This window comes from Prunus avium, chromosome 6 (assembly GCF_965620075.1).
Source record: "Prunus avium chromosome 6, drPruAviu1.hap1.1, whole genome shotgun sequence".
NCBI lineage: Eukaryota > Viridiplantae > Streptophyta > Magnoliopsida > Rosales > Rosaceae > Prunus > Prunus avium.
In genome coordinates, this window is record NC_142289.1 from 33,567,104 (window position 1) to 33,595,102 (window position 27,999).

Sequence of the window (27,999 nt, forward strand, 5' to 3'; positions counted from 1 at the left end):
GATATAACCAACACGTATTGACCCAGACGACCTTAATACCCAACGACCTAGACAAAATCAACTCAAACTGTCGTCCAATTCTTCAGTTTTTTTACTTTTCTCTGAAAGTTTCAGTACAAACCCTTTTGTCTGAAAGCTCTTCTTGTTTACTCTTCAGCCTTTTCGTTTCTTCTTTGGTTTGTACCTTTGGTCAATGTTCTGATGTGTTATAACTCGTATAAGAGCATCTAAAAGAGTGAAAGTTGTTTTTGTCCCTCAAAACCAACCAGAAAAGACCCATCTATCCCTAATTTTAACGAAAAACTTGACAGGAGTTACGGTGGGACTAGTTGTCCAAACGAAACTAAAGTTAAAGGACCCCGGGTACTCAAATGCAAATTCGGTCCAAGTTGGGGGACTAATAAAACGATTAACCTTTGTCATTTTCTCGATTGGGATCTTAATTCATGGGTTTTACGGCAATTTCCTCTATAATACACGTGGCTTATTTCTATTGGTTTGATTTTATGTTATGTGCACATTTGCATATCATATCCTAGCCCTTCACAACTTAATCTTAAGTCGATCAAGTTCATCCCAATTCAGTCGCTCCTCCTCTATCTCTCCTCCCCTTTGCCTTGTCCCCGTCGCCTCAGTCTCAGCCTCATGTCGTCGCCATCACCATCGCCTTATCGTCGTCACATGGTCGGCGGCGCCTCTTCTTCATCGCTTGACTCGCACCTCCCTCTCATCTCTCTGTCTCTCATCACTCAGGCAGTCTCTCATCACTCATTCTACTCTCTCATCTCATTTTTCAAACTTTGTTTATCTCTGCAAAGTTTAGTTGATTCCTCAACAATTTCTTCTTTATTTTTTGTGATTTTTGTTTCTGATATAAACCCTAATTATTGGGGTTTTTGGTATAGCCCTAATTTTCATAGTTCTTTCATATGCAAACATTTTATTTTATCTAGCAAATTGGAGAGTTTTGAACTGGTGATTGTGTTGAAAATCAGGGTTTAGTTTCCTTTCCTTCCTATATATGTGTATTGTTTGTAACTGGTATATCTGTGTAATTTTGTTTCAAAATATATTTGACATGTTTGGGTGTCTTGAGAAGTTTTTTGGTGGGGGGAGGAAGAGTGTTTATAAATTATGAGTAGAATTGCTATGAGATTTGTTTGGTAGGGTTTTTTTTTTATTGGTTTACCTTTGATTTTTACATAATTAAAATTGTAGGTGTTGAACTGCTTGCATTTGGGTTGAGAATTTCCTTAGTCTTCGGCGGCTTTATATAAAAAGGCAATAGAAAATGGAAGCGATTGGAACTTCATTTGCATCTAAAATTGTAGAAGAACCAGTGGCACTAATTGGGAGACAACTTAGCTATCTAATTTACAACGATTCTAACATAGAAAGTCTAAAGGATATGCTTAAAAACCTTGATGACAAGAAAAATGATGTGCAAAGATCTGTGGATGCTGCAAAAAGGAATGGTGAAATCATCAAAAATTAAGTTTAGAGCTGGCTGCAGGATGTAAGCAAAATATTTAGTGAAGCGGAAGAACTTCAAACCAAACTCAACAGTCAAAGGCGGTGTTTGTATGGATTGTGCCCAAGTTTGAAATCGCGACATTCTCTGAGTAGGAAAGCCAAGAAAATTGGTCAGCGTGTACTTAATCTCAAACTAGACGAAGGATTGTGTGATAATGTTGCTAATCCTCCACCTCTGGAAAAGCCAGGGTCAATAATCTCTGATGACGGTTTTAAGGGTTTTGAATCCAGAAAAGCTGTCATGAATGATGTGCTTGTAGCTTTGAGGAATGAAAAGTCAAGAATAATTGGGATATGAGGGATGGGAGGTGTGGGTAAAACCACAATGATGAGAGAAATCAAAGAAATCATCAAGAGGGACCACAATGATGAGGTTGTGCTAGCAACTGTATCCACAACTGCAGACATTAAGACAATTCAAACTGAAATTACAGAATCACTAGGTATGAAATTCGTCGAGGAAAGTGAATCTATTAAAGTGAAATTAGAGTCCACACATTAAATGAAGAAGAAGCATGTGAGCTTTTCAGGGCGAATGTAGGTGAATCCTTGAACAATAATAATCCTCATTTGCTTCATGTTGCAAAATTGATCGCAGATGAATGCAAAGGTTTACCCATTGCCATCATAACCATCGGGAAAACACTACTCTCAATTGACAAGAATGAATGGGATACTGTCCGTGACCAGCTGAAGAATTCTCTCCCAGAAATCATCCCTAGAATGAAACACAGTGTTTATTCTTGCATAAAACTAAGTTATAATAAATTGGATAGTGATGAAGTCAAGTCATGCTTTTTACTTTGTTGCTTATTTCCAGAAGATTATGATGTTCCGATTGAGTATTTGGTGAGGTATGGGTTAGGTCGAGCAATTTTTGAAACATCAATACGGTTGAAAACGCAAGAAAGAGAGTGCACTTTTTCGTTGGACAACTAAAAAGAAGGTTTTTGTTGCTGGATAGTCGCAAGAAAGAGTGTATCAAAATGCATGACATAGTTCGTGATGTTGGTATATCAATTGCCTCAAAACATCCTCACAGATTTATGGTAAGATCGTTTTATGTGGAAGATGGAGGATGGCCAGGAGTATAAAAAGCAACAAACCAAGACCATTGCAGTGCAATTTCATTAATTGATGTTAAGTTAGATGAAGATATTACAGATGGTTTGGAGTGCCCAAAACTTGAGCATCTACAATTGAAAAATTCCTCCAGTTCAGAATATTCCAACCACTTTAAAAGGTTGAAAGAACTCAAGGTTTTAGCTTTCTTGGGGATGGATATGTCAAGTTATTTGGCCTAAAAAAGATCTCTAGCGCTTGGAGAACCCAAGTACCTTCCTACCTTGTGTCTAGAGGATTGCAAATTGGGAGACATATCTCATGTTATTGGAGGGTTGGAGAATTTGGAGATCCTCAGCTTTGCGCGCTCTTAAATCAATAAGTTGCCTATAGAAATAGGACTTCTTCATCGGTTAAGGATGCTAGATGCAACATATTGTAAAGGACTTAAACAGATTCCTCATGGTGTCTTATCCAACTTAAGGAGGTTAGAAGAGTTGTACATGGCGCAAAGCTTTCTCAATTGGGGGCCAACAGAAGGAAGCAAGGATGAAACAAGCATGGCAAGCCTTGATGAGGTGACGTCTCTATCTGTTCATTTAAAAGTCTTAGACATAGAAATACTTGATGGTCAGATGTTGCAGAATGGGTTTCTCTTAAAGAACTAACATATAATATTTCATATATCTATCAATACTGGTCGGTCATACAATGATGGAACGCCTGGTTATTTATTTGAAAATAGTTTGGTGCTTTGTGGTGATGTAACAGAATATATGGAGATTGGATCAGTTAGATACATTTTGAAGCAATTTGAATACTTAAGCCTAAAGGACACATGCAATTTAAAGTGTGTCATCGAAGAGTTAGATGATCAAGGAGGCTTTCAACACTTGAAAGTTTTATCAATCAATGGGGACAACAACATAGAGTATCTTATGAATGGAATAGATTGGACTCGTGGTCGTCAACCTACCTTCCCCATCTTAAAGTCAGCTACCTTCACAGATGTTGCCAAACTAAAAGTTGTATGTCATGGCAAACTGCCAGATAAGCACTCCTTTATGAACCTAAGATTCATTTCAATTCACCATTGTTGTGAGTTAAAATATGTCTTTTCACTTTCCGTAGCACAAAACTTGGTACAACTCCAACGCTTAAGTGTTTGTTGGTGTAATATAGTGGAAGAGATCATATCAAAGGAGAGAATGGAAGATGATAATGCATCTCACTTGATAACTTTCCCAACATTAACGGTTTTGAATCTTACAACTTTACCAAAGCTCCTTGGTTTCTACACGGGCAACCAACGCGACTCCACCTATGAGGTATATATGTATCTAAATATGTTAGTTGATCGGTTCATAATTGTATATTATTTCTTACCCTTCTAGCTTATGATTTGGTTATGTTTTTGAGTTAAACTTGTGCTTTTAATCCTTTTTGTGTTTATCTTTCAGTTAATTGAGCTTTAGGTAACAATGATGGCTTTGGAGAACATAATTCATGCAATTCAAGCATGTTAAGGCCTAATTTGGATGAATTGATGAAGAGCTTAAAGACAAATTCATTATGGCTACAGCCCCCTGCCAGTCCAGTTCCGTAGGTCATATTGCAAGCTTTGTTTCAGCAACCTACATAGCTCGGATGAGGCCACATTCTTCATGAAAGTTGCTCCAATTGGTGTGTACTATAACATATCCAACATTCAGCCCCATTGGATAAATCTGGAGTCCGTTACCTAGCAAACACAGAACCATGCTCAGGATGGATCTTATCAGCGCGGAAAATGAGTTAGCAATTTGTTTCGGCCTTAACTTCTTCCTCCGACCTTGGATTGGCCCAAATAACATATGGCTGGAAAGAAGACATTCTGAACTTCAATTTAGAGTGCTTAAAGTCCTAATTTGATTAAGAGAAGCCCAAGTTGTAAGCCCTTGAAGTTGCTGGTCATGCTGACCTCAGCATGTGCTGGTTGGATGCTTGGTCATGGTGAGCTAGGTATGAGCTATCATTTCTGGTTGGAAGCTTGGTCATGGTGACATGAAGATGAGCTAGGGCTGCTGGTGGGATTTAGTGGTGAAGTGCATCAACCAATTCAAGATTTTCTAATACAAGTGCATCACCCATTTCAGATTTTATAAAACAAGTGTTGTATGCATTAGCCATATTGAATTCAGATTTTTCACTTCCTTAGGCCTATAAATAGGGAGGTTCTCTAAGCTTGTAAACACACCCCAAGGGGGGGAGCTCTCAAACACTTCTCTAGAGCTCCCTTCCCTTCTCTCCCTCAAATTCTCTTAATTTTGCTTTCTAGTTCTCAATTCTAGCTTTCCTTTTGCTTCTTAGTTGTAATTTATTTTTCATTATGTAAATTCTTTTCTTTAGTTTCAAGTTTGATTAGTTTCCAAGTTTCAATTATGGTTCATGTTCTTATTCATTATGCTTATAAGTTAATATGCTAGTTTGAATGATTGATCACCATTTAGGCTTGCATGTTAGCTATCTTGGTTTGAATTAAGAGTATACACCATGCTTTAATTCGAATTGAACTATGAATAGGAAGAGTATGTATGGACATTCGACAACAGGGATTAGATACATACTTGGTTGTTTAAATTGTTCTTCTATGCTTAATGGGTTCCTAATGCTTAATTTTAGGTTAGACAACAAATGATCAAATTAGGGAATTAGGAACACAAGGTTATGACCACACACCATGGCTTAATCATACTTTAGCTAGAATCAATCCATTAATCTAAATTGAACTTGGGAACTTATTTGCTTGAGTTACTTATTTCTTTCTTCTTTGTTTTATGTTCTTTGTTTTTGTTTCTATTTTGTGTAGGGAAACTAAATTGGATCATTCAATCACCAATCCCTGTGGAATCGACCTCGCACTTACATATGCTATACTACCAATGGTTCGTGCACTTGCGAGTATCACAAGTTGAGGATGCAACTGAATCCATTTTGGTGCAGCTGTATCAACGCAACAAGTTTTTGGCGCCGTTGCCGGGGATTGGCAACATAGTTTGGTTCTATTTCTTTTCCCTACTTGTTTTATTTTTATTTTTCATTTTCATGTTTTTCTAGACAATTTCAAGTTTTAAAGTTAATGACGTTAATGGACAAGTTGTGTTTGTAGTCCAACGGAAAAGGACAATTGCCCAACAAGCAAGAGAACTGGGTTTAAGTCCCAGCTTACACAACCCATTGGTGCTTGTTGCTTTGAAGCATGGAATTGGATGTGTGTTGATTTTCCTTTTCATTTTAGTTTTTATTTCCTAATCCTTTTAATTCCATTTCAAGTTTGTGTGTTTGTTTTAGCAATTTATGATAGCTTAATAAAAATGGAGAGAGATGGCAACCTCAATCATAAGAATGGGAAGTGTGGAGCAATGGGAGAAGTCGCGACCTCCAAGTGCATCACATTCGACCTAATCGCTTCAAGGGGGAGCATTTCAATCCTTTCTCTTCTTTGAATTATGTTTATTTCCGTCATTGTTTTTACCTTTTGGTCCGTGTTGAGTTCTTTGTTTTTCTGTGCTGAATCCAACCATATAAAGAACGTGAAATTTGGACTTACGGTTGGAAAGTTATAGCCTAAAAACTGAACACAGGTCGAAGCTGAAAAACAGAGAAACGAATCTGTCCAAATGGTGATAAACGGGTGATAGAAAGTGCTGTTTGTGTTTTTCTTTGGTTTATTGGTTTGTTTCTTTTAGTACAACAATTTATGTTGTTTGTTTGAATTTGTTTAGAGTACTTAGTTCATTTTCATTTATGGTTTGTTGTTCCATTTTATCTTAATTTGTTTTTGTTTCTTATCTTAAAAAATTTTAAATTTTTTTTTCATATGAGCTGACTTATGGTAACTCCAGTGAGCACTTCCGTCAATACAGTGTCTAGGAGTTCTATAGGCGACACCTTCGGTGTCTAAGAAGTTTGGGTTTTAAGCGGGACCATTGTGACCCCTCCAACCTTCCCGGATCCCCTGGCTGTGTTTTCTGAGGCCCTTAACTGGTCATCCGTGAGTTGCTTGTATATTCGTGTGTTTTTAAATTAAGTTTATTTTTATTTTCTTTGTTTTCTTTTCTGTTGAGTCTTTGTTTTTGATTTGTTTTTGTTTTTGTTTCGTTAAGTTAGTTTATGTTTTTATTTACGTGGTTTGGTTGGTTAGTTTATTTCTGAGTGTTAAAACACATTTTTATTTCAAACATTGCATAAAAAAAAAAAACAAAACAAAACAACAAAAAAAATAAAATAAAATAAAATAAAAACAAAAACAATAAAAAAACAAAAACAAAAAAAGAAATATTCTTCATCTTCTTCATCATCATGGCTTGCCTCTATTTTCTCGCACTTGTAGAATCTGCAGCAGCTCCACATGGTCCTCATTTTTTCTTTGCAGTGCTTCCACGTGCTGATTGGCACAGTAGAGCCGCTTCTGCAAGTCCGCCACCATAGCCTTCAAGGAAGCTATTTCCTCGCTCATCGCGGCACACTCCCTTGTCCTCGCTAGTAGGCGCATGCCCAAATTGGTAGCGGAGACCGCGTGGAGCACAGTTAAATTGTGGGACTCCTCTACCGTTGCCTTGTCAGACCTCTGTGCCACATGCAGATGATCTGTCGGAGTGAGCTTGCTGCTAATCATGCCTCCTAGCAGCACTGCTCTGTTCGGCAGTGCCTCAGAAAAGTTCGGTATTGCCTCAGCAAAGTTTGAGGCCGTACCGTGATGATATGTGGAGTTTGGGAAGACACGGTTTGGAGGAGCCCTTATCTGGGCATTCGGAGGTGCAAGGGACAGCTCAAGGTCGAGATCATCAAGGTGAGTGCATGAGGATGCCATTTTTTTGTTTCTGGATTTTTTGATGTTTTTCCTTGAGTTTGCAGGAAGAAATGCTGGGTATCATCCGCTTGTAGAGGCGTGCTTTAAATAGACATATGCTGATGAAGGTGCCAACACCATTTCGGATTTCCCGGGCATGCTCGACCTAATCGCTTCAAGGGGGAGCACCTTTACTTTCACTTTACTTTTCTTTTTTCCGTGTTTTCTGGTGTTTTATTGTTTTGCCCGTTACTTTCATTTTCTAGAGCTTTGTGTTTTTGCCTTTCCCTTTCGGCTATCATCTTTATTTTATTTTAGTTAGGGAACTGTGCTTCCATTTCCGTTTGTCGTCTTCGTTTGATTTAAGTTTGGAAAGTGTGCTTTCTTTTCCGTTTTCTTTTTCCTTCTGCAAATTTACTCTTTTATTTCCAAAACAAAATAAAGACAAAAACAACCAAAAAAATAAAATAAAATAAAATAAAAACATCAATAATGCAGTAGAAGTCATTTTTTCACAGTGCTCGGTGTCTCGACCATTGGAGCTTTGAGTTTGGCCCTCTGGCTGTGCTCTTCCTGGGCTTCATGCACAGCCTCTTGGGGCTCACCACTTGAGCTCCCAAAGATCGCAATCTTAGCTTGAGCGTAACTACTCTCACGATCTGCTTGCTTGCGTTTACCCGGTCGGTCTAGGTCTTCCAGCTGTTTTCGCATGTCGCGAGAGTACAACTCTACCATTTTTGATAGGTTTTTATTCTCGTCCCGCAATACTTCTAGCTGGTGTCGATTCACCTCCACTATCCTTGACCTCTCCCTTTTCAAGCTTTTTATAGCAGTCTGACACTCCTCAACCATACTTCGCTCCGCCGCCAACTGACCCTTTAGCACCTCTACCTCATGGGACTTCGCAAGTAGGCGATGACCCAAACTTGCGACTGTTGCCGTACTCTGCACGCTCAGTGCCAGGGCATCGCTCACGACCCGGTTGTCATCCCTTGTTCCCAGCACACGTATATCTTTAGGAGTCACTAAATTTCTAGCCACTCCAATGGCAACATCGTTGTCCAGGAGTATTGAGTCAGTTACTGTCACAGGCCCCCGTGCGGAAGCAAAGTAGGGCATCCATACTGGTGCCGCTGCTTGGCCTCGTGTCTGAGTCGGTGGAGCTAGGTTGAGATCCAACGAAAATGGGTAGTTAGAGGCCATTTGATTTCTCACTCTCTTTTCTTCTTTCTTTCTTTTCTCTTTTGTGTGTTTCTGAGTTTGTGTTTTTTTTACCCTTTCTTTTTACCTTTTATAGACTTAGTCTGCTAAACCCTAGCCGCTGCAGTTCTGAGTTCTATGCGGCCCTTACCGCTTATCTCTATATGTCGCCGCACCCGTTTCCCAACCCCCTTAATTGCATTTTCACCTTTCACCACCTTCAAGTGAAAAAGTCGTCGCGCCTTCCTACGAGTCTAATAATTCTAGCTTGGGGGATGTGAAAGCGGCCTTTGCACGCCGACACGTCCCTCACCCCTTTCACCCGTGACTTCCCAGGAACCAAGGCATCAGGGACCACGCTCTTCCCTTTCAGAAATCACACTCTTTGCGCTCCCATTGCACGTTTTTTTTTAATAAAAAAAAAAATAAAAAAAAATAAAAAATAAATAAAAATAATAACAAACGTGTGGGGCTTCAGATTTCATTGTGGGTTAGGTTTTCACCGTTGTTAGGTTTCAAGGTGGGCTAACTTTCTTTTGGGTTGGGCTTTCAATTGTTTTGGTTTTGGTTTGCGTAAGACTGTCTGTTTAGGGCTTACTGTTTTGTCTGTTTAGGGCTTTCTGTTTCGAGTGTTTTACTGTTTCATTTTTTTTTTCTTTTTTGTTTATTTGTTTGTTTGTTTTGTAATTTTTATTTTTGTAATTATTTTATTTTATTTGTGTTTTTTTTATTTTTTATTTTATTTGTGGTTTATATTTACTTTAGTACCTTTCATTTCTTGTTATGACATTGCTTGTTCCTAATTTTTAAACATTGAGGACAATGTTCATTTCTAGGTTTGGGGGTATTGGAGTTTAGCATGTAAAATTGGTTTTTCCTTAATTTAATTTAAATTTTTTTTATTTGCTTGTTTTTATTTTTACTTTATTTTGTTTAATTCTTGCTTTTATTTTTATTTTTATTTTTATTTTATTTTGATTTTGATTTTATTCACTTTCCGAACACATTTGATGAGATTGTGATAAATGTTTGCATGACTTAAATGAAAATTGAATTTTATTTATTTATTATTATTAATTTTTTTTCCTTGTAAATTTTTATTGTAAAAAAATATATATATATATAATTAATTTGGCATCGTTCTAGCATGATATGTTCGAAACCTTCTTTGCACTTGCCATTTTTTTCATAATTCTCCAATTAAAGGATTTGCATGACCCAAAGAATTGTATCAAGCATAAATTAGACTTATATAACCATATAATGTGAGCTTTTGAGCCTTGTACTCAATTCATGAGTGTTATATACATACTCTTATTTTCTTGTCATCAAAGTTGTTGTTTGATCTCATTATTCATTGATTTGGTTGAACACTTAAAAGTCATTCATTCTTATGCAATTTGATTTCATGACATTTAAGAAGTGATATTAAGGCCCTCTTTGGATCGTTTGTGCCTTTCAAGCTAACCTTATGCATGATTTTCCATTGTTAACCATTTTGAGCCTACATGTAAACCTTTTCTTTCATTTTACCAATTATATTTCCTCTCCTTAGCCCGAAAAACAAGAATTTACCTTTCTAAGGAACTCATGAGCTCTAATTCGGATGTGTTTTTCATGCTAAGTTTGGGAATTTCGAAGAAAAAAAAAAAATCACACAATTGGTGAAAGAAAAGAGAAAAGTTGTGATTAAGTGGTGGTTGAATGAAATTTCATTTTTGGGCCTTCAAAATAAATTGGTGGTTGTTCAGGAAAGGAGTGAATCAATGTAAATGAAGGGTATAAGGAGTTTTGATCAGGTAAAAGAAAAAAATCTAATCGTGATGATTCGAAGTCTTGTAAATAATTATTTTATGCTCTTGCATTGCGAGTTCCTTGGACTTTGTATTATCCATATCCTTCATTTCTTACTCACCTTACACCCTTGGCCCCATTACAACCCATGTTAAAGACCTAAATTGATCTTAAATGTCATGTGGTTGAATTGCATTCATTTTTCTACTTTTAAGTGTTTGACATCCTTCTTGAGATCATATTAATGCAAGTTCTTCATATTTCTATTGCGAGTTAAGTCCCTTATGGTTTAACTCTATTCTCATGTTTATAACTGAGTGTGCATTATAGCCCTCTTCTGAGTGATTCATTTGTGAGAGGACAACTTTGGTGAGATTTGAAGTTGAACTTATGCTTTGTATGATTTTTTAAATTGTGTGAAAACTAAGATTGGGGAATTTGTTGCATTTGGCTATCACACTACTACACTTTGAGCATATTGTGTTTAGAACTTTGCCGCTTTGTAAATAATGTCTAAAAATTGAGCTTTTATTGTTAAAACGTTTAAGTCATGTGCATGAGTCATTTCTCTTCAGAAAATGTTCGGAAAAATTGTTTTAAGTTCTTTGTGTTTTTGTGTTTGTTTTTGTTTTTGGTTTTGCTTAAGGACTAACAATCTTTAAGTTTTCTAATTACTTTGTTTTACAGAGTCAGTAAAACGTTTGTGGGTATCGTATCTGTTAAACCCTCAGGAGACACAACTCCTCCTACTAGGGATGCCTAGAGGTTTAAAGGCTTGTTGCATATGCTAAATGCAATCGAGTTACCTACGAAAGTGGTTTAGTTAACTTCTAGTTTTGTTTTTAACTTTGTTTTGTGTTGTTTTGCTCGAGGACTAGCAAAATCTAGGTTTGGGGGTATTTGATCGGTTCATAATTGTATATTATTTCTTACCCTTCTAGCTTATGATTTGGTTATGTTTTTGAGTTAAACTTGTGCTTTTAATCCTTTTTGTGTTTATCTTTCAGTTAATTGAGCTTTAGGTAACAATGATGGCTTTGGAGAACATAATTCATGCAATTCAAGCATGTTAAGGCCTAATTTGGATGAATTGATGAAGAGCTTAAAGACAAATTCATTATGGCTACAGCCCCCTGCCAGTCCAGTTCCGTAGGTCATATTGCAAGCTTTGTTTCAGCAACCTACATAGCTCGGATGAGGCCACATTCTTCATGAAAGTTGCTCCAATTGGTGTGTACTATAACATATCCAACATTCAGCCCCATTGGATAAATCTGGAGTCCGTTACCTAGCAAACACAGAACCATGCTCAGGATGGATCTTATCAGCGCGGAAAATGAGTTAGCAATTTGTTTCGGCCTTAACTTCTTCCTCCGACCTTGGATTGGCCCAAATAACATATGGCTGGAAAGAAGACATTCTGAACTTCAATTTAGAGTGCTTAAAGTCCTAATTTGATTAAGAGAAGCCCAAGTTGTAAGCCCTTGAAGTTGCTGGTCATGCTGACCTCAGCATGTGCTGGTTGGATGCTTGGTCATGGTGAGCTAGGTATGAGCTATCATTTCTGGTTGGAAGCTTGGTCATGGTGACATGAAGATGAGCTAGGGCTGCTGGTGGGATTTAGTGGTGAAGTGCATCAACCAATTCAAGATTTTCTAATACAAGTGCATCACCCATTTCAGATTTTATAAAACAAGTGTTGTATGCATTAGCCATATTGAATTCAGATTTTTCACTTCCTTAGGCCTATAAATAGGGAGGTTCTCTAAGCTTGTAAACACACCCCAAGGGGGGGAGCTCTCAAACACTTCTCTAGAGCTCCCTTCCCTTCTCTCCCTCAAATTCTCTTAATTTTGCTTTCTAGTTCTCAATTCTAGCTTTCCTTTTGCTTCTTAGTTGTAATTTATTTTTCATTATGTAAATTCTTTTCTTTAGTTTCAAGTTTGATTAGTTTCCAAGTTTCAATTATGGTTCATGTTCTTATTCATTATGCTTATAAGTTAATATGCTAGTTTGAATGATTGATCACCATTTAGGCTTGCATGTTAGCTATCTTGGTTTGAATTAAGAGTATACACCATGCTTTAATTCGAATTGAACTATGAATAGGAAGAGTATGTATGGACATTCGACAACAGGGATTAGATACATACTTGGTTGTTTAAATTGTTCTTCTATGCTTAATGGGTTCCTAATGCTTAATTTTAGGTTAGACAACAAATGATCAAATTAGGGAATTAGGAACACAAGGTTATGACCACACACCATGGCTTAATCATACTTTAGCTAGAATCAATCCATTAATCTAAATTGAACTTGGGAACTTATTTGCTTGAGTTACTTATTTCTTTCTTCTTTGTTTTATGTTCTTTGTTTTTGTTTCTATTTTGTGTAGGGAAACTAAATTGGATCATTCAATCACCAATCCCTGTGGAATCGACCTCGCACTTACATATGCTATACTACCAACGGTTCGTGCACTTGCGAGTATCACAAGTTGAGGATGCAACTGAATCCATTTTGGTGCAGCTGTATCAACACAACATTAGTTAAACAAATAATTAATCTTTTGATGCTTGAATGGTATATACTTGTTACTCTTCGGAATATGCTTTTGTAGAGCTTGATACTGTCGTTCCAGTTCTCGAAGCTTATTTGGGTTGAAGTTAATCATTTTTGGTATGTTGGAGAGTTTAGATGCTTTCAAATTTTTGCAACTAACTAATTTATTACAAATATTGGTTTTTGCGTTATTATTTCTACATACATAAGTTAGAAAGTTTGTCTACATATGCAATAAATATAGTTTAATGGTAAAATTTTTTTATGTTCGCAGCCTTATCTCATCTTTCATAAATCATCCTTGCAAAACATTTTGCAAACTGAAAATCATTAAGGCATTTAATTGGGACCAACAACATAGACGGAAACAGTGCTTCAAGAAAAGACAATAATAACAAATTAACAATCATCTAATTGAGTGGTCAAATGGTTTCGGATTTAAGTGATTTTTTGGCGGAAGATGATCTTTGAGGGAATATCTAAAATCTAGATTGCTCGGATTATTGAAATACAATGCGTGGTGGGCCTTACATTGTATTTCACTAATCCAAATAGTCTATTTTATAGATATGCAATAAAAAATTATCTATGAAAAAAATCACTTGAATCCGATATCATTTGACCACTCAATTAAATTATTGTAATTTTAGTACTTTCTTGAAGCACTAAATTTGTTGTTTGTATTTCTTTTATGCTAATGTGCAAGTTCATTACATATCTAGAATTAATTATTGTACAGGTTATAAAGCCCAATGATGAAAGTGTGAACGCCTCTCATTTGGACAAGATGAAAGAGACTAGGAATGACCAACAACATGATCAAGTTGATGGGTCCTCATCTAAATCAAAAGTACCACAAGTGGGAGCAAGTTGTAATGCACGATTTCCTTCAAATTGCATTTCATGGCTACCAAATCTAAAGGAACTATTAGTGGACTATTTCACAATGGAGTCAAGCGAGTCAGAAGAAAACAGTGAACCAGAGGAACTAGTAGTGGCCACTTTGACTAGCGGACAAGGGTCAAAAGAAAACAATGAACCAGTAGTCAGTGCGGTATTTGATTTAGAAGGGCATGCCTCATCATTTTCTCAATTAGAAACATTGGATGTGAATTTTTTATATGAGGTTGAACATTTTTGGAAGAAAGTTCAACTGGATTCCAGGGGTTTCAAAATGCAAGAGATTTAAGTATTGACAATTGTGACAATTTGAAATATCTATGCCCCTATGAAATTTACAAGCTCCTTGTGAATCTCCAAGAAGTTGTGATAATGAGTTGTAAGAATTTGGAAACTATAGTACTGGCAGCTGCTTCCACAGATGACAATATCCATGAAGAAGGGAAAGAGACAGGTGGCAGTGGCACGATGACTTTGTTTCCCAAACTACTCAATTGGTTCGAACTAAATGACATGCCGAACCTCGAGAGATTTTGCCCTGATGCCTATTCTTTTGCACGGCCCTCCTCCACAAGAACTTTGTGGGTGACTTTGTGTCCCAAATTAAAGACATTGGGTTTTGCACCACTATGCAAAAAGCTGCTTGTAGTAGTTGCAGAGAATTGGAGTGATGATCATGTAAGAGGTAGAGAAGAATCAGGTGGTGCATCATCATCGTCATCATCAACTAAATCTGGATTTGGATGTGCGCCACTAGTCTGCTTACAAAGTCGTCCATCTACTCGTAACTTTACTCAAATATTGCCCCTCCCTCTAAATAGAGAGGTACGCCATTATTCTAAACTATGCATCTCAATATTAGTATACACATATATAGCTTATGGAGAGGGATGCCTTTATTTTGTAAAAATTGGTCTTAGGTGTAGATGTCATTAAAGATAAAGGCTTCCTAAAAAGGCCATATACATTTTAAATTGACAATACTGGTAACTTGTGAAATGATGTTCTTCTTTTTATATGAATACTTCATTTTTCATTTTTGAACAATGTTCTTGATTTCTAGAATGTGATAATATCCCATGTGTATATGATTGAAACACTAACAAATTATGCAATTAGTTTTCTACCCTTTTGGCAGGTTATGCCGAGAAATCTTCAGACCTCAAGTGCTAGTGACAATCTAGAAAATCTTCATGTTTGTGATTGCAATTTATTGGAAGTGATATTTTTGGTTCAGGAAACCCCTTCTACTCAAGCATTTGATAAGCTGAGGTAATTGACGTTGATTGGATTACCAACGATGAGCCCCATATGGTGTTGGGGCTAAAACTAAACAGATACAGATAGAAGCAACTTACAGGTGATGTGGACGGTCAAAAGACCGATTGAGCCTTTGGTATGACCACGTTCTTGCTTAAGATGCTGGATCTGAGGCAAGGAGGAAAAGACAGCGAGTGAGGTCTAAGTTACCGGTGTGATACCAGCCGAAGGCCCTCCGATGCTAAAATAAGTTTAAAGAGCTTTGGCTACTGACAATGTATAAGTCTAAAAGTCAAGTTTAAAGTCTTACCCTTGTCTAGGGCAAGGGAGACCCTATTTATAGAAAGTGTAAGTTATGCTCTTAGTACTTAGTTTCGATGTGGGACTCATGGGAGTGCCTCCTGAGCTCGACACAAGTCTGCAAATATCTAAGCGGGGAGTTCTAGGTTGTCCCATAGAATCGTCAAGGCATGCCGATCGCTTGCTTGAGGGTCGTTCGGTAAATGGTACCGATGATATGTTCGGCGAGGCGCGAGAAAGAGCTAGTCGTTTGAAGGACCTAACGATTGAATCGGCGGCAGGTGCGAGTCGCAGGGTTGGCCTTAGCTTTGTCCTATGTCCATGTATCACAATGTGAGTGGAGGGTCAGATATGATACAAACAGGAGTCCCCCAAGTTTCAGATTGAGAAGTGACTTCTTGGTTGGGGACTTGCATGTGTCCTCGGTATTCTGACCCGGAAGCGAGGGTTTTGTTCCTGCTTTCGTGGCTTGTCGAGGGTTTTGAGTCTTCGCTCACCTCTCGTGCCGAACGGCAGGCACACGTAGGTTGAGTCTTCACTCACCTTTCGTGCCGAACAGCAGGTGCACGTAAGTTGAGTCTTCATTCACCTCTCGTGCCGAACAGCAGGCACACGTAGATGAGTCTTCACTAACCTCTCGTACCGAACGGTGGTAGCACGTGACTGAGTCCTCACTCACCCTCTCACTCGTTCGGCATCTAATGCTGTCCCACCCCCTCTTCCAAGTTCCCTCTTGCTGAGGGACTTGGGGGACTATATGACTACCATCGACAAGCCACGAAAGCAGTAACAAAACCCTCGCGTCCGGGTCAGAATGCCGAGGACACATGCAAGTCCCCAACCAAGAAGTCACTTCTCAATCGGAAACTTGGGGGACTCCTGTTTGTACCCTATCTGACCCTCCACTCACATCATGACACGTGGACAGAGGACAAAGCTAAGGCCAACCCTGCGACTCGCACCGATAGATCATTCGAGTGTGAATCAGCATCTGCCGCCGATTCAATCGTCAGGTCCTTCAAACGGCGAGCTCTTCCTCGCGCCTTGCTGAACATATCATCAGTACCATTTACCGAACGACCCTCAAGCAAGCGATTGGTATGCCTTGATGATTCTACGGGACAACCTTTAACTCCCCGCTTAGATATTTGCGGACTTGTGTCGAGCTCAGGAGGCACTCCCATGAGTCCCACATCGAAACTAAGTACTAAGAGCATAACTTACACTCTCTATAAATAGGGTCTCCCTTGCCCTAGACAAGGGTAAGACTTTAAACTTGACTTTTAGACTTATACATTGTCAGTAGCCAAAGCTCTTTAAACTTACTTTAACATCGGAGGGCCTTCGGCTGGTATCACACCGGTAACTTAGACCTCACTCGTTGTCTTTTCCTCCTTGCCTCAGATCCAGCATCTTAAGGAAGAACGTGGTCATACCAAAGGCTCAATCGGTCTTTTGATTGTCCACATCACCTGTAAGTTGATTCTATCTCTATCTGTTTAGTTTTAGCGCCAACATATGGGAAAAGGGTTTACAAGTTATCTCAGGCTTTGGAAACCTGAGATTACTGCTATTTGACTGTGAAAATTTGAGATACTTGTTTTCACTGCACATAGCCAAACTTCTTACCTGCCTTGAGAAAATAGTTGTTGAGCATTGTAGTGCGATGGAGAAAATTGTTGGAGAGGCAGGAGGAGGAGGAGAAAGTATTGAGGATGAATTGACATTTCTGTTTAAGACCGAATCATGTGAATTATATTTTACTTGTGGATTTACCCGAACTTGAATCTTTCTGCTCTGAAGCTTATACTTTGAAGTGGCCGGCCTTGGAGGAAGTAAAATTAAATGGGTGTCCAAAATTAAAAGCATTTGCTCCTCAGTCTCTATATGTATAAGCAGCCGACATGCGTCCATGAAGTGTCCACGTGGAGAGAAAAGAAGGTATGTTTTCAATTCAACCAAACACTTAATATATTTTCATGAATTGGCATTGCTTTTTATTTTTCTTTGCTTTATCTTTCTTATGTCATTAGTCAATTACAGCAATAGGTACATCTCCACTATTTTTATTTGACGATTTTCACATTTAACAAACTTTCTCCAGTTTTTTTTTTTTTTAAAACAAAAACAATTCTTTTCAGGATTTACTATTGTTTAAGCATTAGAGAATAATTTCTATGCCATAATTTTGTCTCTAAGTGGCACAGAGAAGCCAAAACCCCCTAATTCCTAAGCTCTATGTTCTTAAAGATTACACTATTCAAAAAAAAGAAAAGGATGTCAATTTGGAGCAAACATTCCTTTGATGGCTGAAGCATTGGAATATTGCTAAAGGATGTCAATTTGGGTCAGCAAATCCTAGTATTTTAGATGATTAGGCTTTCCTCCTAATGAAATCAACAATTATTTATGTTCAGAATTTTTCCTTTAAGGTATTGATGAATCATTGGCTATAGACTTGCATATTCTCATAGCGTTAATCATTATGGGGTCAGGGTGAAACTCTAATCTGCAGAAGAGGTTGAAGTCAATCCAGTGTTATAATTTGTCCTGAACATAAAGTAAATACTCTTCTTAAACAAAACATACCTGTAGGAGGCTTGTTAACCATTGTAAGCTGGCTTTAGTTACGAACATAGCAAGCCAATCTGAACCATCACATTTTTAGTTCTGGTTTACTTGGATTGAAAACTACTTGGGTAGTTCCTATGTAGGTTCATTCATCTGATATAATGAATATGTTGTGTATGTGTAAGGAGGCTTTGTTTTGTACTTTCCCTTGTGCATTTAGTCCCTAATTTTCTTCTGGCTGGCGGCCATGATTGAAATAGATTCCTTGTCAAACTTATGTTGATGCACCTCTATTGAGTCTGTCACTTCCATTTAATGAATCTAGCTATGTACTTTAAATGATTGAACTGCAGTTATCAAGTTGTGGAGAGTATGAGATTGGGGATGGAACCTAATCTTGCTGCGAAGGATGCAATATCACGAATTGCGAGAAAATTCCCTGATTTTTTAGGAGCTGTGTTTGACATCAATAAGAAGGGTGTGCATGCTAGTGCTTGCCATGGACGTTTCAGTACTCAGTAAGAAGCCCGGAAATGGATGATGCAAAGGTTTACACTGTGGTGCCCTGACAAAGCAACTGACTTCATTGAAATGTTCTTCTTCATTGAAATGTGCTTCATTGAAAAAGCAAGTCTTTCAAAAGACTTTCTGGCTAGAAGACCATACACGATGGCATTGAAGCAAAGAACATAATTGCATTAGTGAGAACTCATGGGTGCATGTCTAGATCATTTTTGAAGAGTTCATACTGGTTCAAAAGAGGACAGAAAATGTGCAGGACCAATTAAAAACTGCTAACCCATTATGGATAAGGAAATTAATGGAGTAAAACTTTTAAGTTCCAGATAGAAAAAAAGAAGAGAGTATTGAAGCTTTAATAAATGGATCATCACCTCAGTCCAATTTCCCATTGCAGAGGGAATGTATAAACAGACATGGAGAGATTACCTCGGATTCTTCTGTGTCTAGTTTATGAGATGTGGCGTCTGCAAGCACATGCTTCTCAGGTGCTGTTGTACACTCCTTCAAAGAGATGACACCTGGAATATAGGCAGCCAACTGAGCTTGTAGCCCTGATAAACGAAAATCAAGGAAAAAAAATTGAAGAATAAAATATGCCATACTATTTTTTAAAATATATTATATTTAAAGCGTACAGCCGCGCGGCTATACTATTTATTAAAAAGAAAAACAAAGGCCAAAAAAGGCTATACAAGCTTTACATTTCCCTCGCTGACTGGCTCGCTTCACTGAATCGCACTTCCCATCAAAGTCTTCAAGTTCAAGGCCGAAAAAGAGGTGAGCAATTCCTCATTTGAGCTCTCATGGAGACTCCCAAGAAATCAAAGAAAAGCAAGAAAGATAGGAAATTGAAGAAAAAGCGTTCCAGTCGAGCCTAAAGCCGCAGACTCCGACTGGTGGGATAGTTTCTTCAACCCAAGGTTTTTCTTTTCACTAAGCTCACTCTCCAATTACTTTGCTTCCTGCTTTTTAGTGGAATGCATTCAGATTACTTGTAGTTAGGCTGTTGGAAAAATCGGCCTAGGCGCTAGGCGGCCGCCTAGGCGGGTCCCTTTTTTTTTTTTCTTGACTTTAGCTAAATTATGAACTCGCTTCAATTTCTGATGGCCACTATAAGAAAACTGGCTTTTGATTATGTGTTTTGCATCCTGAAAACAGAAAGATGTGGTCGAAAAGTTATTGCTAGAGGGAGCAATAGAGATTTTGGTTTCTACCTATAACGACCATTTTTTCTAATTAATGCCTGAATTTTCTGGTGGATATATATTGTCAGATAGGAAAGCTGAAGAAGGGGCTTAATCCAATGTCCTTTGGATACCTTCTGTTTGTGTCTCCTTATCTGACAACAACTTTCAAAACTGGAGTCATAGCACTCGCCGTAAGTAATTAACATAATTCTTTAGTTACTGATGTTTTTTAGGCCAGTTGATCACGAGAAAGAACATGTTGTATTGCAAACCGTTCTTAATTATAACAATTAATGGATTGTGGGTTTTCCTAATTGCTATGTGCAGGAAGGAATAGCAGTAGGGAGCAAGGCCGAAAAAGAGGTGAGCAATTCCTCATTTGAGCTCTCATGGAGACTCCCAAGAAATCAAAGAAAAGCAAGAAAGATAGGAAATTGAAGAAAAAGCGTTCCAGTCGAGCCTAAAGCCGCAGACTCCGACTGGTGGGATAGTTTCTTCAACCCAAGGTTTTTCTTTTCACTAAGCTCACTCTCCAATTACTTTGCTTCCTGCTTTTTAGTGGAATGCATTCAGATTACTTGTAGTTAGGCTGTTGGAAAAATCGGCCTAGGCGCTAGGCGGCCGCCTAGGCGGGTCCCTTTTTTTTTTTTCTTGACTTTAGCTAAATTATGAACTCGCTTCAATTTCTGATGGCCACTATAAGAAAACTGGCTTTTGATTATGTGTTTTGCATCCTGAAAACAGAAAGATGTGGTCGAAAAGTTATTGCTAGAGGGAGCAATAGAGATTTTGGTTTCTACCTATAACGACCATTTTTTCTAATTAATGCCTGAATTTTCTGGTGGATATATATTGTCAGATAGGAAAGCTGAAGAAGGGGCTTAATCCAATGTCCTTTGGATACCTTCTGTTTGTGTCTCCTTATCTGACAACAACTTTCAAAACTGGAGTCATAGCACTCGCCGTAAGTAATTAACATAATTCTTTAGTTACTGATGTTTTTTAGGCCAGTTGATCACGAGAAAGAACATGTTGTATTGCAAACCGTTCTTAATTATAACAATTAATGGATTGTGGGTTTTCCTAATTGCTATGTGCAGGAAGGAATAGCAGTAGGGAGCAAGGCCGAAAAAGAGGTGAGCAATTCCTCATTTGAGCTCTCATGGAGACTCCCAAGAAATCAAAGAAAAGCAAGAAAGATAGGAAATTGAAGAAAAAGCGTTCCAGTCGAGCCTAAAGCCGCAGACTCCGACTGGTGGGATAGTTTCTTCAACCCAAGGTTTTTCTTTTCACTAAGCTCACTCTCCAATTACTTTGCTTCCTGCTTTTTAGTGGAATGCATTCAGATTACTTGTAGTTAGGCTGTTGGAAAAATCGGCCTAGGCGCTAGGCGGCCGCCTAGGCGGGTCCCTTTTTTTTTTTTCTTGACTTTAGCTAAATTATGAACTCGCTTCAATTTCTGATGGCCACTATAAGAAAACTGGCTTTTGATTATGTGTTTTGCATCCTGAAAACAGAAAGATGTGGTCGAAAAGTTATTGCTAGAGGGAGCAATAGAGATTTTGGTTTCTACCTATAACGACCATTTTTTCTAATTAATGCCTGAATTTTCTGGTGGATATATATTGTCAGATAGGAAAGCTGAAGAAGGGGCTTAATCCAATGTCCTTTGGATACCTTCTGTTTGTGTCTCCTTATCTGACAACAACTTTCAAAACTGGAGTCATAGCACTCGCCGTAAGTAATTAACATAATTCTTTAGTTACTGATGTTTTTTAGGCCAGTTGATCACGAGAAAGAACATGTTGTATTGCAAACCGTTCTTAATTATAACAATTAATGGATTGTGGGTTTTCCTAATTGCTATGTGCAGGAAGGAATAGCAGTAGGGAGCAAGGCCGAAAAAGAGGTGAGCAATTCCTCATTTGAGCTCTCATGGAGACTCCCAAGAAATCAAAGAAAAGCAAGAAAGATAGGAAATTGAAGAAAAAGCGTTCCAGTCGAGCCTAAAGCCGCAGACTCCGACTGGTGGGATAGTTTCTTCAACCCAAGGTTTTTCTTTTCACTAAGCTCACTCTCCAATTACTTTGCTTCCTGCTTTTTAGTGGAATGCATTCAGATTACTTGTAGTTAGGCTGTTGGAAAAATCGGCCTAGGCGCTAGGCGGCCGCCTAGGCGGGTCCCTTTTTTTTTTTTCTTGACTTTAGCTAAATTATGAACTCGCTTCAATTTCTGATGGCCACTATAAGAAAACTGGCTTTTGATTATGTGTTTTGCATCCTGAAAACAGAAAGATGTGGTCGAAAAGTTATTGCTAGAGGGAGCAATAGAGATTTTGGTTTCTACCTATAACGACCATTTTTTCTAATTAATGCCTGAATTTTCTGGTGGATATATATTGTCAGATAGGAAAGCTGAAGAAGGGGCTTAATCCAATGTCCTTTGGATACCTTCTGTTTGTGTCTCCTTATCTGACAACAACTTTCAAAACTGGAGTCATAGCACTCGCCGTAAGTAATTAACATAATTCTTTAGTTACTGATGTTTTTTAGGCCAGTTGATCACGAGAAAGAACATGTTGTATTGCAAACCGTTCTTAATTATAACAATTAATGGATTGTGGGTTTTCCTAATTGCTATGTGCAGGAAGGAATAGCAGTAGGGAGAAGCTTTTCCATGTTCAAGAATGACCACATTGATGGTAACAAAGAAATGATTGCCATTGGGATGATGAACGTTGCTGGTTCTTGCACTTCTTGCTACCTCACCACAGGTTAATCACTCATTGTACACATTTAATACTAATTAAATTAAGGGGTTTAATCTTAATTAGATTCATTTCATGTTGCTAATTAAGCGAAATTTTTTCATCAATTTTCAGGGCCGTGTTCCAGATCAGCAGTTAACTACAATGCAGGATGCAAGACAGCAATGTCAAATGTTGTCATGGCAATTGCGGTTATGTTCACATTGTTGGTCCTCACTCCTCTGTTCCATTACACTCCCTGGGTTGTGCTGTCTGCTATTATAATAGCCGCCATGCTCGGCCTCATAGACTATGAAGCTGCAATTCACCTCTGGAAGGTTGATACATTTGACATTGTTGTCTGCATGAGTGCCTATATCGGCGTCGTTTTTGGCAGCCTTGAAATTGGACTAGTCTTAGCGGTACGTACGACTATATGTCACACCAGTAAAAAGTTATTGTGTGTGACAATAGCACCGTATCAACAACTTAACATTACTTATTAGAACTAATATTTCTTTTTTCTTGTGTGTACGTTGCAATATCTGTGATCAGGGTACTTTTGTTTCTGGCAAGGCCAAGGACTTTTGTTCAAGGACACCTTCTGAATTCCATGGTTTACAGAAATGTTGAGCAGTATCCCAATGCAAGCAACGTTCCTGGAATTCTCATAGTTGAGATTGATGCTCCCATTTACTTTGCAAATACCAACTACTTAAGAGAAAGGTACTAATTAATTAAACCTGAACACACTCTTGCATGTTATAAGCTTATTATTGATTGTGTATACCAAGCTGCTTCCATCCCTTGGAGCATTAAGCTGCTTATTCAGGATATTCTCTTGTTGTGTTCCATTTGTGAGAAAATGGCTTGTAAGCATGTGTTTAGGGAGGCTAATTTTACGGTTAATGTTCTTGCCAACTTGGGGCACAAGCTTATTCCGTTTAAGTTGTGGGAGAATGGGCTACCTTTGAAATATTCTCTTCGGTTTTATTTTGATCTTTTTGCCCCGTAGTGCTTATCAAAATAAAGGACTCTTTTTTGTTTTCTGACTGGGTCATGGGGGAGAGGAAGGACCTCAATCACTGAGCTAAACCCAAGCAAGGACACATGCCAGTTTTGCTTTTAAGAATAATAAAGCAATGAATAAGTGAATTGTTCTTGTACTTACACCAGTGTTTTAAATTTAGTACAAGAATAATGTGACTCAAACTGTAATTTAGTCAACTAAATCTAACTTTAGTCTCAGAAGACCAGTAATCTAAAGTTTCAAAACTTAGACACTTACATTGGCGAAGCCATGAATTTTGTCAAGCGAGGTCATAAAATACCTACTAATACCAAGATGTGCAATGCAACGGCATATATACATAGACATAGGTATAAAAAGAGAGATTTTTGTAGGTGCTAACTAAGTAAATTCAGTAAGTAAGGAATTCCAAATGTAGAACTGTTTGGCATTGGCGTTTTATCGGTCAGCAAATGATGGGTTGGGTTTGAGCAACGTGTCCTTGCCAAGATTGGGCTGCAAATCTTATAAAGTTGGCCTAAGCAGCCAACCATGCCTTTCTTGGAGAGGAGCCTAATGATGGTGCCAACATGCAGGGACAGAATAGTTAAGAAACAATCAACAATTTCTTTGCTCACTTCAGCAAACAAAACTTCGTGGCTTTCTGTGTCTATTAGGAGCTTCAAGCTCACACTAGGGTAGACATGGCAAAATCCCATACGACACGATAACACGACACGAATTCGCACGAAAAATTCAGTATTCGGGTTGGAGTTATCGTGTCGTGTTGCTATCGTGTTGACCCGTTAGCCACCCGTTAAGCTAACGGGTCGTTTCGGTGTCCATTCGCGAATACACGAACCAACCCGTTAAGAGGGGGTAATTTTGTAATTTTCTATTTTTTTTAAAAAAAACCCTAGCATCTCTTTCTCTTCATTCATTCAGCCGCTTTCTTTTCTTTCTCTGCTCTGCAATTTTCTTTCTTTCTCTCTCAAGTTCTCATCTTCTCCTTCTTCTTGCGATCTCTCCTCTCTATGTCTTTGAAGATCTTTTCTGCTGTTAAATCCTATCTTAAGGTATGAATGTTTTTCTTAATTGATTCGGTAAATTTATTTGATTTTCAATATGGAAATTATATATTTATGTGGACTTTGGAAATTATATATTGATGTACTGGACATGTTTGATTTTTCTTAATTTACTCTGCTGTCAATTAGAGATATAGAGGCTTCTGACTTGGTATTTGCTGGAGACACAGAGTGCACGGGAGGAGAGAGAGAGAGAGAGAGAGAGAGAAACATTAACAAATGTTCAGATTATTCCCATTCATTGGAGTTGGACGCCTCCCTGGCCCTCCATAATTCATGGTGTTTTTGCTCTTCACATTTCTTCTTTGTCTGGGGCCTTGCTTTTCCCCTTGCTCTGGCCCTCCATATATATATATATATATATGTTTAATGTTGCAGTTTCAAACCAACAATAAAGCATGAAGAAGAATCAACCTTGTATTTTGATTTAGTGTTACAGTTTCAAACAATTTGATCTTTGTATGGTTTTGGGTTGTATTAATATTATTTATTTTTATGTATAGAATTGATATTAAAAGCAATATTAGAGAAGAATTTTTATGTGCAGTTCACAACAATTTCTGTGAGTTTGGAATTTTCATACTAACTGCTGTCTAACAATTTCTGTGTTTTTTTTTCTTCCAGGAAAATTGCAATGGTGAAATGTTGAAGTTTGGATCATGTTAATGGATTTTTTGGTGTGCAGATCTTCATGGATTACTTCATATTTGTTTTTCCTTTTCCTTTTGTTATGATGGATCATATTCACGGATGTTGATGTTGAAGTTTGGATTAAATTCAAGAATATTAGCTTTTGTTGGAATGATTTTGATTTTTTGGGCATGTAAAAATATAGGTTTATTAAATTTTTATTAAAAAGTTTATTTTCTTAACGGGTGAAACGGGTCGTGTCGTGTGATTCGCGAATTAGAGCGGGTCGTGTTCGTGTTTGATATTTCTCACCCGTTTTCTTATCGTGTCGTGTCGTGTCAACCCGTTAAAAAAAACGGGTTGACACGAAAACGACACGAATACTGATAACACGACACGAATGCCATGTCTACACTAGGGTTGGAGGTTGCTGCCATATTGAACTAGTGATGAAGAAGACATAGTCTACCAGCATATTGCAATATTTGTTTGGTATTGCCTAATTATAGATTGATAATTGAAGCACTCAAACGTTGCCTTTATTGCAGTGAACCTCAACATTGTGTATCATGGTACAGGGCATTGTGCCAATGAAACTCAACATTGGAACTTGGTCCTCATCAACATGCATCTAGAGAATTTGTTATTCCAGTATTTTGATCATTACATTTTGGCTAAGACCCCATTGATCGCTCTTAGAGCATCTTCACCCACAAGGGCTAAGTCTAGGGCAAGGGCAAGCAAGGGCTGCCACTATTCATGTGAATAGTGTCAGTCTTTGCATTTGTGGTTCCACCCATGAGGGCTAAGTCTAGGGCAAGTCTAAGGCAATTACTATTCATTGTACTTTATTTCCTATTTTTTTATACTTTAAACCATTAATTTTGATAATCTTTTGTAATTAAATTTTCGGATAAGATTTTTGGTTGTCACGTGTCTATTATTTTTCAGAAAAGATTTTCGGATGAGAATCTCGGTTGTCACGTGTCTTATTCCAGATAAAATTTTCGGATATTCATTAAAAAAAATTATAATCTCAGATTTCAGATAAGATTTTCACCCCCTAAAATTGTGCCACGTGTCCCATGTCAGATAAGATTTTCATATATGTTTAAAAAATTATAATCTCAGATTTCAGATAAGATTTTCACCCTCTAAATTTGTGCCACGTGTCATCTCTATCTTCTGAATCCCTCTATAAAACTACACCATCAACTCATACCTCTCACACCATCTCTTATCTATTCCTTCATTTCTTATATTTTACAAAACACTTTCTACTCTCAATGTCAAACTTGAGGAGGGTGTTGGAGAGGCAACAGAAAGAAAGGGAAGAAATTCGGCGTAGACGTGCTGAAGAAGATCGAGACGCCGATGAAGAAGAGGAACAAATGCTTGCAGCAGCGGTGTGTATGCTTAATCAATCAAGGCAACACCGTCGTCGTGCCCCGAATGTGGACAGACGTAGGGAGTCTCGGGGTAAGAATCTCTTGGAGGATTACTTTATCCCAAATTCCTTATATCCTGTTTCTAAGTTTCGAGAGAGATATAGAATGCAGCCATAGTTGTTCCAAAAAATCATGCATGATATTTGTAATTACGACACATACTTCATTCAAAAGCATGATGCTGTTGGAGTTTTGGGTCTTATCCCGGAGCAAAAACTTACAGCTGCTTTGCGGATGCTTGCTTATGGGGCATCTGCAGAGCAGGTGGATGAGATTGCAAGGATGGGAAACTCTACTATCTTAGAGTGCTTGGTGAGATTTTGTGACGCAGTGGAAAATTTGTACACGAGGGAGTACCTTCGCAAACCCACGCTGAGGGACCTGCAAAGGCTTCTAAAAAAAGGAGAGGATTGAGGTTTCCCAGGAATGATTGGAAGCATCGATTGCATGCATTGGCAGTGGAAGAATTGTCCTACTGCTTGGCAAGGAGAGTACGGGAATCGGAAGGGGCAAAAAAGTATAATTTTGGAGGCCGTAGCTTCATTCGACACTTGGGTTTGGCATGCCTTCTTCGGGGTTGCCGGATCTCAGAATGACCTCAATGTCCTTGGTCAATCCCCAGTGTTCGACGAGGTATTGCGAGGTCATTCCCCCCAGGTCACGTACCAAATCAACAATACCGTATACTCTGGTGCGTACTACCTTGCCGACGGAATTTATCCTAGGTGGACGACATTCGTGAAAACAATTTCGAATCCCCAATCCGAGAAGGAAAGAAGCTTTGCTTCCTTTCAAGAAGGTTACAGGAAAGACGTGGAGAGGTGTTTCGGTATCTTGCAAGCTCGTTGGGCAATTATCAGGGGTGCTGCTCGGATGCTAGATGAGGAGGTGCTGCGGAGTATTATGATGACTTGCATCATCCTCCACAACATGATTGTGGAGGATGAGTATGACTACGATGCTCCAGAGGTATTTGAACCCGATCCCTTGAACACGGCATTGACAAGAATATATGAAAGGCCGATGGGACCAAATGGACTACCAATGGAGCCCGAACCGTTACTTCGAGATGGTCAATTCAACAACCCCATGATTGATCGTTATCAAGAAATGCAATCTTCATATGTTCATGAGAGACGTCAAGTTGACTTGATCGAGCACTTGTGGGAAAGGAAAGGCAATCACAATGGATGAAGTCAAGATTAGTGCTTTGTTTGGAATTATGCTTTGTTTTTAATTATGCTTTATTTTGTGTGTGGTGTTTTTTTGGAATTATGCTCGTTTTTTTTATTATGCTTTTATGTATGGTTTGTTTTGTGTGTTCTTTGCAATAAATTAAGGTGTGTTTTTAATTAA

The 27,999-nt window shown here is 38.2% G+C and overlaps 1 protein-coding gene and 1 pseudogene across 3 annotated transcripts; both read left to right on the forward strand.

The window, feature by feature from the left end:
- Window positions 1–1,258: 1,258 nt before the first annotated feature.
- On the forward strand, window positions 1,259–18,535 carry LOC148294074 (putative disease resistance protein At4g27220; annotated as a pseudogene).
- Window positions 18,536–19,241: 706 nt separating this feature from the next.
- LOC110762092 (sulfate transporter 3.1-like) lies at window positions 19,242–27,987 on the forward strand. 3 transcript variants are annotated; one of them, XM_088254012.1, is made up of 12 exons: window positions 19,242–19,455; window positions 19,809–19,913; window positions 20,050–20,228; window positions 20,582–20,686; window positions 20,823–21,001; window positions 21,355–21,459; window positions 21,596–21,774; window positions 22,128–22,232; window positions 22,369–22,495; window positions 22,604–22,890; window positions 23,024–23,194; window positions 25,744–27,987. In XM_088254012.1, the coding sequence occupies exons 8-11, from the start codon at window positions 22,158–22,160 to the stop codon at window positions 23,099–23,101; spliced, it is 567 nt and encodes a 188-aa protein (XP_088110138.1). In that variant the 5' UTR covers window positions 19,242–19,455; window positions 19,809–19,913; window positions 20,050–20,228; window positions 20,582–20,686; window positions 20,823–21,001; window positions 21,355–21,459; window positions 21,596–21,774; window positions 22,128–22,157; the 3' UTR covers window positions 23,102–23,194; window positions 25,744–27,987. The 3 variants fall into 3 exon arrangements, with proteins under 3 accessions (XP_088110138.1, XP_088110137.1, XP_088110139.1); XM_088254011.1 differs by lacking the exon at window positions 25,744–27,987 and adding an exon at window positions 25,190–25,437; XM_088254013.1 differs by lacking the exons at window positions 22,128–22,232; window positions 25,744–27,987 and adding an exon at window positions 25,190–25,437.
- The last annotated feature ends 12 nt before the right edge of the window (window positions 27,988–27,999 follow it).

Bases quoted from the DNA above. Each gene is read 5' to 3' on its own strand.
- LOC110762092 (XM_088254012.1), top strand. From the start codon at position 22,158: ATGTCCTTTGGATACCTTCTGTTTGTGTCTCCTTATCTGACAACAACT. The intron at 22,496-22,603 runs GTTAATCACTCA...ATCAATTTTCAG, and splicing joins TTCTTGCTACCTCACCACAG to GGCCGTGTTCCAGATCAGCA. The intron at 22,891-23,023 runs GTACGTACGACT...ATCTGTGATCAG, and splicing joins AAATTGGACTAGTCTTAGCG to GGTACTTTTGTTTCTGGCAA.